Source organism: Lontra canadensis, unplaced genomic scaffold (genome assembly GCF_010015895.1).
Source record: "Lontra canadensis isolate GAN:19392208 unplaced genomic scaffold, GSC_riverotter_1.0 scaffold56, whole genome shotgun sequence".
Classification (NCBI taxonomy): Eukaryota; Metazoa; Chordata; class Mammalia; order Carnivora; family Mustelidae; genus Lontra; species Lontra canadensis.
Genome location: NW_022631050.1, coordinates 12208600 through 12226852, shown reverse-complemented (window position 1 = coordinate 12226852; position 18253 = coordinate 12208600). Strand labels below are relative to the sequence as shown.

Here is an 18253-nt window from a genome sequence, read left to right as displayed (position 1 = left end):
TTTGCAATTATACTATTTTTCATCATGGTTGTATATTCTTTGTCTACTAAGTAATACTCATTTGCCATTTTCCATATTGACATACTTTAAAAATAGTAGAGTTTAAAAACCCAATACAAATAACTTATTACATAAATAATGATGGTTTCGAGGTATGTTTGAATGATGGAAGGTTTTGAAACACTGTGGTATGATGAACTTTAAGGATCAACTTGCAAAGACACTGTTCTTGAATTTTTAGTCTCAGGAGAAAACAGACACTTAAGGAGGTGCAATTATTCTTTCCATTCACTTAGCTTGATATCCAGATATAAAGTCTAAAAGCATTACTGGGGAATGTGGCAGGGACGCTCTGAAGTGAGGAAGTGCAAGGCATGTCCAGGAATTGAAAGCCTACTGTGATTGGTGCAGAAGAACATGCCGTGGAAATGAGCCTGTGGAAGAAAAACAAGGCTGAATATCAAACTAAGTAGTTGAGACTTTATTCGGGGAATTTATTAAAGCAATGGGTTCGTGAAAAGTTGGATAATCTCATTTCTTTCACATTATCACGTGCTGCCCTTTATGCCTGGGGAACTGAGTCAGTTTTAGAGCTAATTCATGGCAAGTTCTCCTGACAGAGAAGTAAATGCCAAGGCCAGAGGTCATTAGCACATCTTCAGAGCCATAAAATTGGAATTGTGGATCTACTGAAAGACTTTGACTTAAAAAGAAAGCAGTTACAATTAAAGCAAGTATTAAAGAGTGTAATTGACGGCACATTTGCCAGCTTTGAATTAGTTAGATTTAGCTTTAATCTCTAGAAGTGCTGGTTGCAGCAAAATGAAACCATCCTTCTTCAATGTTGTAAGACATTAATGTTCCCATTATGATTCATTTACAGATTGAGCTCTTCCCAACTCTAATCTATCTGGTTGGTTAAAAATGAAGCGGTGGTTGCAAATAACCTGGGCTATTAGGAAGACTTCCATGGGACTCTAAATTAGTCAAGTGAAAGTCATTGCTCCCATTTCACTGTTATGAAAATCTAACCAACAAGTTCTACATTGCCAGTTTTTGCTCTGTGCTTGTGCATGTGTCTGAGTGCGTGAGCATGCGTAGGAATGCGTGCTTTTAGTGAAATGGGTAGGTATGAGATGTATTGATTGAGTTCTTCCTGTAATTGACTGAGTAGCAAACCTGTCACTTCTCCAAGTAGTGAATCATGTTGACAGAATGCATTACATTTTATAAGTTTTTGTCTTTGTCCAGATCATTTGTAGTTGAAGCACATTTGCCATCTTTTAAAAAAGTGATCTCTGTAGCATTCCAGAGCCACTGAAGTATTTATCTTGACCTGGATAGTCCAGTTTCTCTGCTAGCACAGAAGAAGATTTTTAACATGAACAAGGTCCTTTCAACCACTCTTTGCTTTGGACTCCTAACTTTGTTAACTGTAATGATTGTTTTGGAATTGGTGCATGGATGGCCATATCTTACCCAAGGTATGTACACATGAATCTAAAATCCTACAGATGGGTAAATAATCCCTATCTTCCTGTTTGCATTGTCTTAATTTTTCTGACATTATTAAAATAATGCTTTAAGGCATTACTATGATGTAATCATTAAACATCCCTTCAAAAGCTGCTGTCTTAAGTTAAATGTAATCTGTGGTGTTGTTCTGCTCAAGTAAATTAATTTTAACCACCACCATACTAAATTTATTTTGACTACATTGTATTATTTATTTTTTTTTTCTAATTATGGGGCACCTTTTTTCTTACATCTACTCTATGACCAAAGGTAGTGAATGTATAAATAGTAACACAATCAATTAACTAACATGTGCATATTTTTAAAGTACATTTGGGGAAAGAAAAATAATAGTTTTATCCAGTAAGACTATAAATAAGTTACTTATGAAAGAAGAATGGCTCAGAGAAGAACTCATTAAGGTGGAAATTTGTGTTTGTAGAGATTTGGAAGTAATAATGCATGGGGAGATCTACACAGTATTTTCAGGAGGATGATGCTAACACCTACATTATGCATTGACTGTATTTATCAGATTTCTAACATATTTAGGGTACTTATGTTAAATGAAATAATGTAAGCTATGACATCTACAAATATTTACCATGTAAAGTTGGAGAAAATAAGTTTCTGCTTTTGTAGTATTGTAACTTGTACTGATCTTTCTTGAAAATTTTCAGTGCATTTTGTAGTGGAAATATCTCTTCATCTGAGAATCAGCAGAGCTAAATTTAATGTTGATTTATTAAGCAAACAACCTCATTGAAACTTTTACATAATTCTTTATGTTTGAAAAAGAGTAACTTAAAATAGTGCTCTCTATTTTCCCTTCCAGCTTGAGATTTTGAGGTTACTGTCATCTAACTGACCTTCTTGATGGGTTGGAAAGAGCCTTTTGTCCTACTGGGTGCGGAACCAAATCAGAACATTATACATTTGGTTTATACAATATTAGACTGAGAAGAGGGCTCAAGTTTCTCTCCCTTTTAGAAGGAATTCAATTGTACTAGACCATGTTGCTTCAAATGCAGTTTTAAAAGTCAATGAAAAAGCAGTTCTTTTGGCAATGAAACTAAAATTGCATAAATCCTTGTTATTTATTTATAGGGATTTTTCCATTGAAAAACAAATTGTCCCAGAGACATAAATAGAAACTTGGGAATCAAAAAGACTAGATTTTATCCATGGCTCACATTTTGTCTTTGGCGGGTCAAAATCATTGCACTTGGTAGGCCTCTATTGCTCTTCCTGTGAAATAATGAGATTTTCAATGTTCTTATCATAGCACAAACATGTGTGGAAAAATGAGACCATTCGTTGAGGACTTTGCAAAATTAGGATGTTAGTGGTAAAGGTACCTTCTGATTTCATATGCATGTGGGATACAGCAGAATCCAACTCTAAAGCATTTTTCTAGATTAAAATTACATAACACCTCTGACCCCAGAATACCACACATTGATGTCCTTCTATCACTGGCAGCATATTGGGAAGGTTTCTCTCTGGGACTCCCTTGGACCTGTTGCCTTGTATGTAAATGGAAAAGATGAAATTACTAGTAAGGTTATTTTCTGAACCAAATTGTCTGTGATTAGAGTATGCCTCTCTCCACACACACATTTGTCAAAACAGCCAAACATTTGACTTATTGTGGTTTTTTGACTCATTTTTCAAATAAGCACTTGTCCACTGACAGAGAGCAAAGTTGGGGTTACCATCTCTTGCTCTGTGTTAGACAATATTCAAGACAAATGGCACGGTCTACCAGCTTTAATTTGGAGGGGGCTATAGAAAAGCCTGGCTCCATGGGTAAACCTGACAGTGAGCAAACTACCTACCACAAAAGACGGAAGAGGGACTACCATGACCCAGAAGACTATGGAAAATTTATGAATTTTTTGGTATTATCATTATGAGGGGGTTTCCAGGTTTCTTTCTGGTAAAAATTTCTAGTCTTTCTCCACTAAAATGCTTCAAATTTGAACAAAAAGCAAGGAGGCAACAAAATCTTTTGTCTATCTTAAGTAATAATGGACCAATATTATCTGTGTATTTGCAAAAGCATTTCCTCAGTCACGTCTGGGTAACTTTGCCATCCTTTGTGCTAAGGGTGCATCTACACTCAGGGAGTTTTTATTCAAACATTTCCTTTATCAATATTAACCTTTATAATTCACTTTTTTAAATAACTGTAGTTCAAAGACAGAAACATAGTCAAAATATGTGTTTTTTTTTTCTTTTAAAACTGTAGCTGTTTTAAAACTAAAAATGAAAACTGCTGATTTCCTAACGGTGCACGGGAGAATAATGAGGCACAAACAAGTCAGCAGTTAAGACAGAGGGGAGCAGGGGACCACAGCTGAAAGGACTGTCAACAGAACAACTTCTCTGTCCCGTATTTATTAGATACAAGATAGCAACAAAGGAGAAGAAAACTTAGAGGTAAAGGAGGTAGACAAGAAGAGGAGTTAAGGTGTGTGGGGTCCAGCAGCACGGATTTGTAGTTGAGCAAGCGCACTTAAAGGGATTACCTTAACAGCAGGCTTTCTCTGAGGCACGGGAGACAAGGAAAAAGGGAAGTAGGCAGGTTCCACCCTGAGTGGCCCTGGCATCCCCAGCTGCTCGGCTTCAAGGACATTTCTCATCCCCTCCACCAGAGGCCTGCTGTTAGTACATGTTTTTCTCGAGGTCATCTTAGGCATGCTTGCGTGACCAGTACAACTTCTCATTAGTTAAGTTGTATTTTAAGCAGTATATTATTCTGAGGGATGGTTACAGAAAACAAGAATAAAAAAGGTTTATTTCCTATTGTATATCTTAGACAATATTTTCTTAACTTTAAGAACAAAAAATATTTGAAAAAATTTTTGAGAAATCTTTTTTCTTCAGAGAGTCTTGTAAACAGTGGTTGCCTTAAAAGGGACAAGACTTTTTGAGGACACTTATGCAAGTGTAGTTACCGCAAGCAAAAGTGGTAAAGAAAGGCAAATAGGTTAATTTTCTTTTGTGAAAAAATGTTCCAGTTAAATATGCAGAAGTGATTGTGAATTAAGCACATAAAATCTTCAGCTCTACTTTTCCTCCTTACTTCCTTCTTGTTTTATACTTTCTCTAGTTAAGGTAATGAAACAGTTGCTCTTATCACAGTTCTCTGACACAAGTAACCATTATCATCCGGCTATAAAATGTACCTTGTGTCTTTTTCAAACAGAAACATTTTAAAGTTTATTATTTAACATTTTCATAAACAACTATAGTAACAAGTATTGCATGGCCACGTCTTAAACTAAATTCTCTCTGAGAGTCTTCATTTAATTAATGGTAAACAAAATTTCCATTGGTATTCTTTTAGTGTTTTAATTAATCAATAGAAAAAACCCAGAATGTCACAGATAATTTCTATGTTTATGATGTAAAGGAAATCGAAGAACTGAGCACCAATGAACTATGTTTGGTCAATGTGGAAACAATGCTGTCACTTGCCCCAAGTCATCCATTTGCTCACCAAGGCTTTCTGATTTCTTTCATTAGCCTCTCAGTCCTTTGAGTTCATCAATAAACATTTTCTAGACACAGGAAAGGCAGATGGTTTCGTGGAATAATACAGTCAAGTCATGAGCCATTTCTGTAGCTAAAACCACAATACTCTCACTTCTAAACTTCAATTTCACAAATCTAGCTTCTGCTCACACTGTCAGCTTGTCTGAGGAAATAGGAAGTAGAGAAAAATGATCCAAAGAAGTTCTATGATAAAGGTTTGATTTTTTAGGCCACCTCACAAAAGTTTATTTTATTTGTAATACACTGGTTATTATTTCAATTGTGTTATTTGTTAATAGCTACCTTATTGAGTCTACATGTTTTATAACTTGAGTAAAGGTTATTGTCCTGATTAAAAATATTTAATAAAATAAAAATATTTACAAAAAATTGGGTGATATTTCTGTTTTTAAGGTGCTGAAAGAGTTGGGCATCTGGTCAGTGAATGGAATGGGAGGGAAACTGACAAAGATGGAAAGATGTCAATAGAGAGAAAATAGACATCATGCAACCTCTTCCGCAGGATTCCTTAGATAGTTTAAATGCAATATCCAGAACACAAAATGGTTCATATTTTAATGTGTATAGCTCATAAAAATCCAAAATTAAAAAAAAATATTGATTTTTTTCTTTAAAAACATAACTTTTATGTTTTTCATATTAAACACAAGAGTAGAAAATTTCAAAAATGCAGGTAAAAAATAAGAAATTTACCTATAATTCTACTATCTAGGAATGAAGGCGGTAAAATTTAGGATGTTACCTTTCAGACATACTCTCTTGTCTCTTCTCTCTCTCTCACAGTCTGTCTTTGAGTGCTCCTATTCATTCAATGATTTTTTTAACAGCCTGTTTTATTTGATTACACACCTTTCTCCACATGCCTTTTATTGATGACTATACGCACTGATAGTTACCTGTAAAATGTATTTAATTAGAAATACTTCCAGTGACACAGATAGAAAATGGAAGTTTTATTACATTGAGGTGATTATTACAGGAAATGAACTGTTTGCAGATAAAGAAGACACAAATCATAAGGAACTACTGCTGGCTCTACTGAATAAACATTTTGATTTCCAAAGACCTTTCAACATTGGTGAGTCTAGATCTGTCTTCTGATCTGCTCTTTCTAAATGTTTAGTTATATTAAATAAAATAATAACTACTTCCTTTAATGTTGCAATGATGGCTTAAGTGTTTTTATTATTTCATATTCATGCTAAAAGCAATGGCATTATTAACAAATATTAAAATCCTATTTTCTTCAGTTAGAAGGTCCTAGTGGGATCGGTAACCATGTAGTTACACCATAGTGATCTTTACTCATATTTTCATATCTATGCAAGTCCTTATTGGTACAGTTTATATGTACACACACACACACACACACACACACACACATATATATATTTTATTACTAAATGCTTCACATCCATTCATAGGTTTCCATTAGAAATTTCACAAATTAACTGCAGTCTCATAGCAGTTAAGTTAGCATATTTTGCAATCAAATTCTCCCAGTGTGAGAAATGGTTAGAGTAGAGACCATTAGGAAATTTAGGCTACACCAACTGAGATTTTTTTTCTTTAAAGACTAGAAGAATATAATTTATGTGTCAGAATGTTCCCCAAGAAATGACAAATACTGTCAGAAACTTGGTAAGTCTAGCCTGAGAGAAAATGTGACAATATGTCAATGTGGTATACTCCCAGAAAACATCTGGTCTTCTAAAGAAAATGTCTATTCATGGGACAATGTGCGGACTACAACAATATCTTAATAAATATTTTTAGAATATAAGGTTTTAAAATTAGAAGTAAGATATTCTCTTTGAAAAAAATGAATGAAATTATACAAAAGAAAAACTTATACTCAAATTGTAACGGAGGGAGTTACTATTCATATTTTAGGTGTTTATCAGTTGAATTACATAGATACTGTGTCCTGCTCTTTTTGCTTAAAATTGTTTTATAAGATTTCCTCATATCAGTAAAATAGTTTATTTCTAAATAATAGTACATGTTAGAACTATGGTCTATTTTAGAAAGCTTTGTGCTTATTACTAGAAATCAGATATTTTCTCATTACATAACTGGTTATAAGTCAATGTTATAGACATTGAGAAAATATTTGGGTTTTATATTAGGAATGATGCGTGGTCTTAAATCATATGAAAAAAGACTTTGCCTTCCACATAAAATCCTGAATGCATGTCCTGAAGTGAATCAAATATTACTTGCAATGAAACTTTTCATATGAAAAATTTATCTTGCAGATAGACAACTGGCAAATCGGAAGAACTTTAGCAGGTGGGAATGTGCAATACTTACATTTCAATTTTATTAATAATTATAAGGCATTTTCTTTGGGCAGTTTTGAAAAATTATTTGTGCTATACTGTTAAATTTTTTTTTATTCCTGCTAGAGAAAGAGTAAAGTAATTCACTAGGGGAAAAAAATAGTCAAATTACACTTAAATTAAAAAAAAAGAAAGAAAAGAAAACCCAAACAAAACTATAGCTGAAGAGATCTTGAGACGAAATGTGTAGAAAATCTGGATTCTCATCCCAGCTCTTCAATTACCTAACTATAAGACCATGGATAGATTAAAATTCTCTGGATTTAAATCTCATCTCTAAAATGGGAGGCTGTACTTAGATTGGTGAATTTTAATAACATAGTTATTATTTTAAAAAGTGGAAATACTTTTTCCCAAATAAATTGGATGTGGTCCTAGTAAGTGAAGCACATGAAGGTGGAGCTGTCCTGCTTAAATCACCTGGTTGCAGGCCTAAAGTGTTACCTTCCTGACCTGCTCTCAGCCCTCCTGATTGGGAGCCCCTTTGCAGCCTTATTTCTCCACTGCTTGACATGTTGGGAAGAAAATTCAAAAATCACCAGATTAGATGATTTCAAAACTTGTCCGCATACATGCATGCAAATTCATTATTATACAAACCGTGCGGCTGTTTGGGAGAGAGAATCATACCCCATCATTTTGAGCAGGTTGGACATGGACACCTTCAGTAGCCAGGCTGAACTCTATTTTGGTAGAGTTAGGTCTTCAGGGCATGGGCAGTCTGAGAGCTTGCTAAAAATTAACATGGGTTGAATACCAGGTAAAAATCCCAAGGCCTCAAAATACCTCTCCTTTCCTTCTGGAAAGGAGAAATATTTCAGGAAATTCAAACATTTACATAACTCTTTGAAACTCCTTGAAAAGGACTGCTCATTATAGGTGACATAAAATCCAGTCCAGCAACACAGGCTGTGTTTATAAGCTCCCCATTAATTAACACCTGGAGTTGACTTCCTTCACCATAAACCTGTTTCTTCCTATCTCCTGTTGAGTCATGTACCTTTCCAAGCCAGTCCCTAACTATAAGTTTCCTTGGATCTTTCTATTTAATTCTTTTTGTTTATTTTCTTTATTATTTTTCTCCTTTTCCATTCTTTTCTTTTCCTTCTTTCTTTCTCCCTTCTTCCATTTTTTCAATGCTTTTCCCTTTCTTTTTCTAATTATTCCTTTTTCAATAGAAAGCAGTATCATTCTTACTAAATATTTATAATTTTTATATTTGATTTTTAACAGTTGGAAAAGCTAAAAGAGCAGTTCACGGAGGCAAAAGATGTTGAGATATCCTATGCTATAGATGGTCCATCTTCTTCCCATCCAAGCAAGCGAGGTAAATTTTAATTTCAAAGTTCTAAAATTGACATCTGAAAGATTACTTTCACAATTATTACTAAGAGGGAAAAGATTAACTTGACATTTCTTAATCCTATGGTGATTATTAAGATCGAGGTTCATATTTTCTAAAAAGATGCCAATGAATATGTTCCTTTGTGAATATATCTGAGCTCTGTCATGTTTACAGGAGTGGATAGTAAGGTCATATGTTCCAGATTTAGGTAAAATAGGCCCTTATTGCTAAAAATTGTGACCTACCTTTGTTATTTTGGTTAAAGACTGGAGTTGGAAGAATCATAAATAGAAGCAATCAAGTTTTAAGTCAATTCAAATTTTAGAAGATCTTTATTGAAGTAAGGTGAACCCTCATTGCTCTAACACTTGGTTCAAGGTTTGAATCATAACATTTAATTTTAGAAAGATTTGTCTTTTAGATCCTTCTTATTTTTTTATAACATTTCTTGGGAAATTCTTGTTTCTTGCTGAATTAGTTATTATATTTGAAAAAATTGTGTATATATTTCTCCATTCATATAGTAATGTGAGCCTTCCTAAGACTCCTTTTATTTATCTACATTTCTCCCCTCCTTCCAGATTTGTCTTTAACTTGTGCAAAAACCTATTTCACAATGCTAGTAAGTGGGAAGAGGATGCACTGGTATTATTTAAACACTTGGCATATACAAGACATTTTGTACTCTAATGTGTCAAAATATTGTGGTTAAATACACAGGCTCTAGAGATAAACTGCCTGGGTTCAAATCAACATTGACATTTCCTACCTGTTTGAACTTGAGCAATTATAAAATATCTTGTGCCTCATTTTCTTTCCCCCCAATTGCAAATTATAATAATAATTATCTTTATGAGATTGCTGGGAAGATTTGATAGGTAAATATAGGAAAGACATTTAGAATAACGTCTGGTATATAGTAAGTACTAAGTAAGCCTAACTTGTTTTTTATGGTTTTGATCAATACTATAATTATTATTTTATTTTCATCATAAACACCATAGGATAGCTATTCCTATGCTTATTTTATAGATGAGGAAATTATATCTCAGAGAGGTGAAATTATGTGCCAAAAATAACCCAACTGCTAAGTGACACAGCTAGTGATCCTAAAGGAAAAGTGTCGTAGAAGATGAACTGAAGATGTAAAGGAGGGAAACTTCAGGATTTTTAAGGACTTTAGCTTTTATTGAGTATCAAATGAAATATCATTGGAAACTTGTAGCAAAATATAAATATGAGATAAGTTTTAACAGAGCCACTCTGATGCTTCGTGGAGAATACACTGCAAAAGATGGGCAAAGGTAGAAGCAGAGAAACCATTAATGAGGAAAATTTAGTCACTCAGATGGTAAGTGGTAGTAGCTTGGATTAGGGTGGCAGTAGTGAATTGGTAAGAAGGGGTCTGATTCTGGATATAAGTTGAACAAAAAAAACAACACAATTTGATGTAGAATTGCATTTTTTTTTAAAGGAAGGCATCAAAAGTGATTTCAAAGTTTTTTTTTTTAACCAACTAGGAAAAGAGGGTAATTTCTATTTATTGAATCAGAGGTAGCTGGAAGAGGAGAACGTTTGGTGGTATAGAAGCACTGGGATAGAAATTTATTAAGCCTTCCCACAATTAGCATAGTTTAGGTTATCATGTGGTATCAGTTGTAATCCAAATCTCAGAGGCTTATTTTATAATAAAGTCCAATGCATGTTGCACAACCCGCTTCTATTTTCTGGCTATATCATCTAGAAGGTTGTTATATCTTGACTGCCCCTAATATTTCCAAGACACAGGAAAGGGATAGAGGACACATCCCAGCTCTGAACTCCCTGAGTTCAGAACTCAGTTCAGTGACAGGTATCAGTTCTCCTGAAGTCTGTTGGCTAGAATTAGTCATGTGGACTGCCACCAAAATATTGGCAAGACAGGCTGAGGCATTTTAGGAAGTACATATAATACTTGGGGAGCTCTACCTGTACCACACACGGTCAATCCTTTGATCTCTCCTTAACCACATAGACTATACTCAACGCGTTCCCTTTAGAGACAATCCCAGATCTCCTTCAGTGACTGAACCCAGAAGTCAGTGAACAGGCTCTCCAGGAGGAGATACTTACCAGTCTTCATCAGCTACAGTGTGGCTTCTTCTTCTTCATTCACAGACCTGTTGGCTGAAAAGACAAATCCAGTAACTGGCAGAACCAGGACAGGCAAATCACAACTGATAATCCCTTTCATAAAGGAAACCAAGAGACACACAGAATGCTATCCTCCAGCAATTCTGAAATCCCACTGTGCAAATATTATAAAGGTCTCCTACCCTGGGGTTGGAAAAAGGTGTCTTGACTGAAGTCTGTGTTATCTAAGAGGAGTCATTTGCCCATTGTGATGTTTCGACTGGCTGCACTCTTTGAAATTTTTGCTTTTTCGTTTTTATCTCTGGACCCGTCTTATGTGCCACTCGGGGATTATTCCTTTCTCCAGGATGGCACAGTTTTCTTAGGTCTCGTCCTACTTTTGCAAAGTTGGAGGCACAAGGTTTATTTTGTTTTTATGTGTTGAAGATATTTTTATTTTAGGATCTATGGTTTCTTTGACATTGATGTTCCTTCAGAAAATTAGCTTCTCATGTACTTGCTCCATGCACACACTTTTTAAAAAAGCAATTTTAATTATTCTGCATTCTCACCCCCAATTTAGTAGCAGTTGCCTTCAAAGTATCTGGAACATACCTTAAAGACTACATTCTCAGTCTGATTGTTGGCCTGAGTTCTTTATTCCAACTGCTATTTACAGAGGCTCTAGCACTTGGAGTGTTTTTAAATCTCATAGTGTTTGGGATCTAGAAGAAGTTAGTTCTTTCAACATTTTGAGATCTTGTTTTCTGGACTCTCTTTATTCCCATTGTATTTGTTGTCAAATTGTATTTGGGGATAAATTAGGCAAACTCCATTAGCAAACTAACCTTACGATTTCAGTAATGAAGCAATGAAGCTACTTTAAGATTTATGTTTTGATTACATGAAGCCTCACATATGTTGGTCATTTTCCTTTACTCTGTATCTACTCTATGTGTTCCCGAGGTAGAACGGGAGAGAGATGGAGGTAAACACACTCTTAACTGCTAAAATTAGGCTCATGATCTTAATTTAACTGAACAGGGTCAGGGAAGCACCTGGAAAATGTAAAAAAAAAATGCACAAGGGGTATTTGGAGAATCATATTTCTACCACAGACATCTTGAGCTTGTCATTACCATGCATAACAGTATCTCCACAGTATAGTAGCCTCCTCATGCATATTTTATAGTTTCAGTTACCTGTGCTTAGCCATGGTTCAGAAGCAAACAATCCTCCTCTGATATATCAGCAGCATTTTGGTCAGTAGAAGCCTGATATTATGTCATAGAGCCTGTGTCATTCACCTCACTTCATGTCATCATGTAGGCATTGTGTCATCTACATCATCACCAGAAGAAGGGAGACTAGAGTATAATAAGATATTTTGAGGTAAAGAGGCCACATTCACATAACTTTTATTTCAGTGTATTGTTATAATTGTTCTAGTTGATTATTAGTTATTGTTATTAAACTCTTACTGTGCCCAGTTTATAAACTAAACTTTATTGTAGTATGTATGCTTAGGAAAAAAACATAGTATTTATAGCATTCAGTACTATCTGCAGTTTCAGACATCCACTGGGGGTCTTGAAACATGTCTTCCACAGATAAGGGGGGACTTCTTTAGTGATCTGAGTAGACCATTGAATATATAAATTTGAAGTTTAAGGAAGCAGCTCATATTGGAGATATAAATTTGACAGTTATATCAGCATATCAATATTGCTTGTTATTGTGATCAAACCATCTAAGGAATAACTCTAGATATAAAAGAGAAGACAGCCAAGGCTGAAGCCCAGGTGGTTCCAAAGTTAGAGGTTGGGCAGAAGAGAGAATCAGCAAAGGAGGCTTAATAGAGTGGCTACCAAGGAAGGAAGTGACCAATAAAGAAGACTTCACAGTTTCTAGGAAGTAGTGTAAGTGTATTTAAAGCTATAATAGGCCCATTAGTTGATGACTGCAACTTTCCTTCTGAACAGCAATAAAAGATAAATAATGGCTTTGACAAGAATTGTTTGGTGGACTTTGGGCTAAACAGAATATGATAAAGTAATATTTTTATCATTTCTCTGGTACTACCGACAATAGACACCACTTTTGAGAAATTTTGTTCTAAAGGGTATAAAAAATTAGAATATTAGCTAGAACACCTTGAAGTCTGATCAAAGAATCTTCTTTGTTTTTAAGCAAGGAGATATTTAAATATATTTGTATGTAGTAGGAATAAAGTAAATATTTGTGGTGATAAACATGAAGTAGATGCCCAGGTTAAGTCACAGAAACAACCCACCTTATATTTAAAGTGTTGTTCTATTGTGTAACTAGAAGTTGTTCTACTATGAATTCCGTTGTGTGAAGGTAAGATGGACACAGAGATCCAGCTAATGCAAAAGTAAATTATACTTACTGGGAATATTATAATTTGCTTTAATCATTTAATATATAATTGATAGACACCTGCCAAATTCACTAAGAATGGTGCTGTCTAATGTGATAAAATACAACATCTTTTCATAATAAAAACCCTTAACAATATTGGGTATTGAAGGAACATGCCTGAACTTAGTAAAGGCCATATATAACCAACCCATAGATAATATCATATTCAATGAAGAAAAATTGAAAGGGATTTTTCTGAGTTCGGGAACAAGACAAGGTTGCCCACTCTCATTACTTCTATTTAGTACTGGAAGTCCCAGCTAGAGCAATTAGAAAAGACAAAGAAATAAAAGGCATCCAAATCAGGAAGGAAGAAGTAAAACTGTCACTAATTGCTGATGGTATGATCTTATATATATAAAATCCGAAAAAGTCAATCAAAAACTTGCTGAAATTAATTAATGATTTCAATGAAGTGGCAGATTAAAGGATCAGCTTACAGAAATCAGTGGCATCCCCTTATGCTAATGATGAAGCATTGGAAAAAAAAAATCCCAATCACAATAGCATCAAAAACAATAAAATACTTAGGTAATAAAATGTTGTTGAATTATAGTTGATATACAATATTATTTTAATTTCATGTATGCAGCATTGTAATACAACATTAGGAAGTGGTCACCAAAATAAATCTACCCACCATCTGTTACCATATAAAGTGTTTAAATATTTTTAACTATATTCCCTATTTTGTACATTGTATCCCCATGTCTTATTTATTTTATAACTGGAAGTTTGTACATTTTAACTCCCTTCCTCTATTTCACTCCCTCCTCTCTAGCAACTGCCAGATTATTCTCTGCACCTAAGGGTCTGTTTTTGTTTTCTTTTATGTATTCATTTGTTTTATTTTTTAGAGTCTACATATAAGTGAAATCATATGGTCTTTGTCTAACTTATTTTATTTGGCATAATACCCTTTAGGTCCATCCATGTTGTCATGAATGGCAAAATTTAATTTTTAATAGATATTCCATTGTGTGTGTGTATAATCAATCTTCTTTATTTATTCATCTATTAATGGACAGAGGTTGCTTCTATATCTTTGCTATTGTAAATAAGGCTACAGTCAACATAGGAATGCATGTACCTTTTCAAATTACTGCTTCCATTTTCTTTAGTTAAATACTCAGAAGTAGAATTGTTGTACCATATTGTAGTTCTATTTTTAATTTTTGAGGAACATCCGCACCTTTTCCATAGTGGCTACACCATTTTGCATTCCCACCAATAGTATACAAAGATTCTTTTTTCTCCACATCTTTGCCAACAGTTGTTATTTATTTATTTATTTTGATAACAGCCATTCTGACAGGTATGAGGTGATATCTCATTGTGGTTTTGATTTGCATTTTTTTGATTATTAGTGATGTTGAACATCTCTTCATATGTCTCTGGGCCATTTGTATGACTTCTTTGGAGAAATGTTTACTCAGGTCCTCTGTCCATTTACTTAGGAAAAAATTTAATCAAGGAAGTGAAAGATCTGCACAATGACAACTATAAGACTGTGCTGAAAGAAATTGAAGAAGACACAAACAAATGGGAAGAAATCTGTGCTCATGGACTGGAATAATAAATATTGTTAAAATGGCCATATTCCCCTTAGCCATCTACAGACTCAATGCAATCCTCACCAAAATATCAAAGGCATTCTTCGCAGAAATAGAAGAAAGAATCTAAAGTTTATGTGGAACCATAAAAGACACCAAATAGCCAAAAAATATTCTGAGGATAAAAGAACAAAATCTGATTTCAAACTACACTGTAAAGCCATAGTAATAAAAAACAGTATGGTACTGACACAAAAATATACATATAGACCAATGAAACAGAACAGAAAGCTCAGAATTAAATCTTGGCATGTAGAGTCAACTAATATTCAACAAGGGAGCCATGAACACCTCTGGGGGGAAGGATAGTCCTTCAACAAATAATGCCGGGAAAAACATGCAGTACAATTAAATTGGACCCTTATATCACATCACTCACAAAAATTCACTTGAAATGGGTAAAAGACTTCAACATAGACCTGATAACATAAAACTCCTAGAAGAAAATATAGATCAGTGGCTTATCAATATTGGTCTCAGTAATGACTTTTTGCACATGACACCAAAAACACAAGCAACAAAAGGAAAAATTAACAAATGGGACCACATCAAACTCAAAAGTCTCTGCACAACAAAAGAAACAATGCAATGAAATGGCAAGCTATAGAATGGAAGAAAATTTTATTTTCTTGCAAATATGGAAGAAATGGAAGAAAATTTTGTCAAAGCATATATTGGATAAGAGGTTAATATCCAAAAAATATAAAGAATACAACTTAATAAAGAATACACCTTAATAACAACAGAAAACCCCTAAAAGCATCTAATTGAAAAATGGGCAGAACTAGATTTTTTTTCTAAAAAGGATATCAAAATAGCCAAAAAAGCACATAAAAGATGCTCAACATCACTAATCAGCAGGGAAATGCAAATCAGAACCACAATGAAATGTCATCTCACACCTGTTAGTATGGCTATCATCAAGAAGAAAAGAGACACTGAGTGAAGGTGAGAACATGGTAAAAGGGAGCTCTTATACACTGTTGATAGGAATGTAAATTCATCCAACTGTTATGGAAAACAATATGAGAGTTCCTCAAAAAAGTAAAAATATATGTACCATATGATCCAGTAATTCCACTTCCAGGTGGAGGTATCAATGGATGAATGGATAAAATTTATATATATATTTCAGCCATGAGAAAGGAGGATATCCTGTCTTCTGCAATGACACCTGACATCAGATGATGACATCTGAGCACATTATGGTAAGCAAGATAAGTCAGACAGAGAAAGACAAGTACCGCATGATATCACTTATATGTGGAATCTAAAAAAGTGAAACCCATGAAAAAATGGAGTAAAATGGTGGTAATCAGTAGATTATGGAGGCAAGGGGCTTGGATAAGATTGATGGTGTTGAAGTATACAAACTTGTAATATACAGTAAATAAGTCACAGAAATCTAATCCACAATGTAATGAAAGGGGACAATAATATTGTACTCTAATGATGTAATCTGACATAGACTACTTCAATGGCAATCATATTACAATATATAAATTTATCAAAGTAACACACTGTATACCTTAAATTTATGAAATATAATGTCAAATTTATTAAATTTTTTAAAAAGGAAGAAAAAAAAGTCTCCTTAGCTCTCACTCTGGTCTATTTACTTAGTTGTACTCCTAATGACTTTAGCTTTTTGGATTCATAAGCTGATGTAGGATAGAAGCAGCACATTTGAAGAAACCTGGGGATGGGAGGTGGAAAATAAATATATAGCTGTATAACACATAGCATCCTGCTGAAAACAGGGTTACAAGAGTGAACCGGAAAGACGTCAAATGACACCAGAATGCTAGCAAGAAGTTTCCTTTACACAGATTAAATATAGAATAGATAAGCATTGAAGAATTAAGCTCTACTGGGGATATCATTCATGACACTTCCTTTCATCCAGTTCCAGAAAGTTTCCCAAACTATATTCCATTGCATACTCAATCGAGCTGCTCATGAGTAATTTTTGGATACGTGTGCCTTTCTATTTTCCTGACAGATACTCAATGACATCTGAAGGGCCAGAAAAGGTAGTGGTGATAACTTTCCAAAGCACACTTATAAAAAGAAGATTGGATTAATGGGCCAGGCTCCTCAGTTTAATGTCTGGAAATAAACTCCTTTCATAGGATTTGAATGTGGTTTCGTTTAAAGGAAGCTGGGCTCTTGTAGAAATGAAAAGTAGACTCTGAGTGCTGTCACAACACCGTATGTGCAGGTGGTGATGAGCTTGAGGGTTACAGTTTACAGAGTGAGTAGAGAGGGAGGGAAACCTGGCCAGCAGACAGACTTTTACCATTTATTTCAAAGAGGATTTCAATGAGTATCTTTTTTTTTTAAGTCTTTTTCATTGTGCATCCCATTCATCAATAGTGATTCAAAAACCTGTCTCCCTGAGGTCTTAATTTTATAAACCACTTAGACTGAAGGAAATTAGAGAAATTTATAATGAGTCTATGAAGCTACTTTAAGTCAGGCGATTGGGAATAACCTACAGAAGATTTAAAATGACTCAGTCCTACATTTGAAGATTAAAATAATGTTAGAATTGGTTTGATTTTTTGAAGCATCATTTTTATGATCAGAATGTGAAGACTGATTGTGACAATTAAATTACTTAAATAACAAATGGTCTGCAAAGTGAACATTAAACTCTCTCCCTACCTTTCCTCCCCAGTAAGTTAAAACATATTTATCACAGTTTTTACTCATGGGACTTCCTTTTTGGGATTTCAGTTACCGCAAATATAAAGCAGAGGGGTGTATCTAATAGGACAACCTACTGTTTTCTCTGAACTGTATTACATGCATTATCATGTAGAACAGTACTATCCAATAGAACTTTCTGTGATGAGGTGACCACTCTGTAATGCAGGGCTCGTTATGGTAGTCACTGGCTACAAATTACTATTGAGTAATCTAAATATGGCTAGTGTGATGGAGAAGGTGAATTTTCAGGTTTTATTTAATATTTATCAATTTATAGATTCACATGAGGCTGATAACAACTGTATTGAATGTTCCTTTTACAAAACTCTCTCATGCTGAGGCACACATAACCTATTTTATTCAAATGTAATGTTTTCATCAAATATCCTCCTAATAAGGAATTTATTTTGCTCTCTTTTTTAGCGTGCTTTTGGAAATACTGTGTCTGAAGTTTTTTCCTCTGGATACAAAAAGAGAACACTAGAAAAAAAAGAGATACAGCTATTCCCTGATGCTTAAGGATTATAGCTATTTTAAGCATAAAGAAACAGTGACATTTATTCTGCCTGTTGTATACTGGAGGTTTAAGGTGTGAGTAATGACAAATCAGT

At 34.3% G+C, this 18253-nt stretch overlaps 1 protein-coding gene across 1 annotated transcript; it reads left to right on the top strand.

Moving 5' to 3' along the window:
- The first annotated feature begins 1381 nt into the window (after positions 1–1381).
- On the top strand, positions 1382–18091 carry UTS2B (urotensin 2B). Its single transcript, XM_032875372.1, has 6 exons — positions 1382–1484; positions 6056–6154; positions 7335–7368; positions 7485–7491; positions 8652–8745; positions 18066–18091. Exons 1-6 carry the CDS (start codon positions 1382–1384, stop codon positions 18089–18091), a joined length of 363 nt encoding a protein of 120 aa, XP_032731263.1.
- Positions 18092–18253: the final 162 nt, after the last annotated feature.

What these genes read in the sequence shown, in the direction of transcription:
- UTS2B (XM_032875372.1), top strand. Translation starts at nt 1,382, where the DNA reads ATGAACAAGGTCCTTTCAACCACTCTTTGCTTTGGACTCCTAACTTTG. An exon ending in ATGGCCATATCTTACCCAAG is followed by an intron (nt 1,485 to 6,055) that starts GTATGTACACAT and finishes TGATTATTACAG; the next exon opens with GAAATGAACTGTTTGCAGAT. An exon ending in TTCCCATCCAAGCAAGCGAG is followed by an intron (nt 8,746 to 18,065) that starts GTAAATTTTAAT and finishes TCTCTTTTTTAG; the next exon opens with CGTGCTTTTGGAAATACTGT.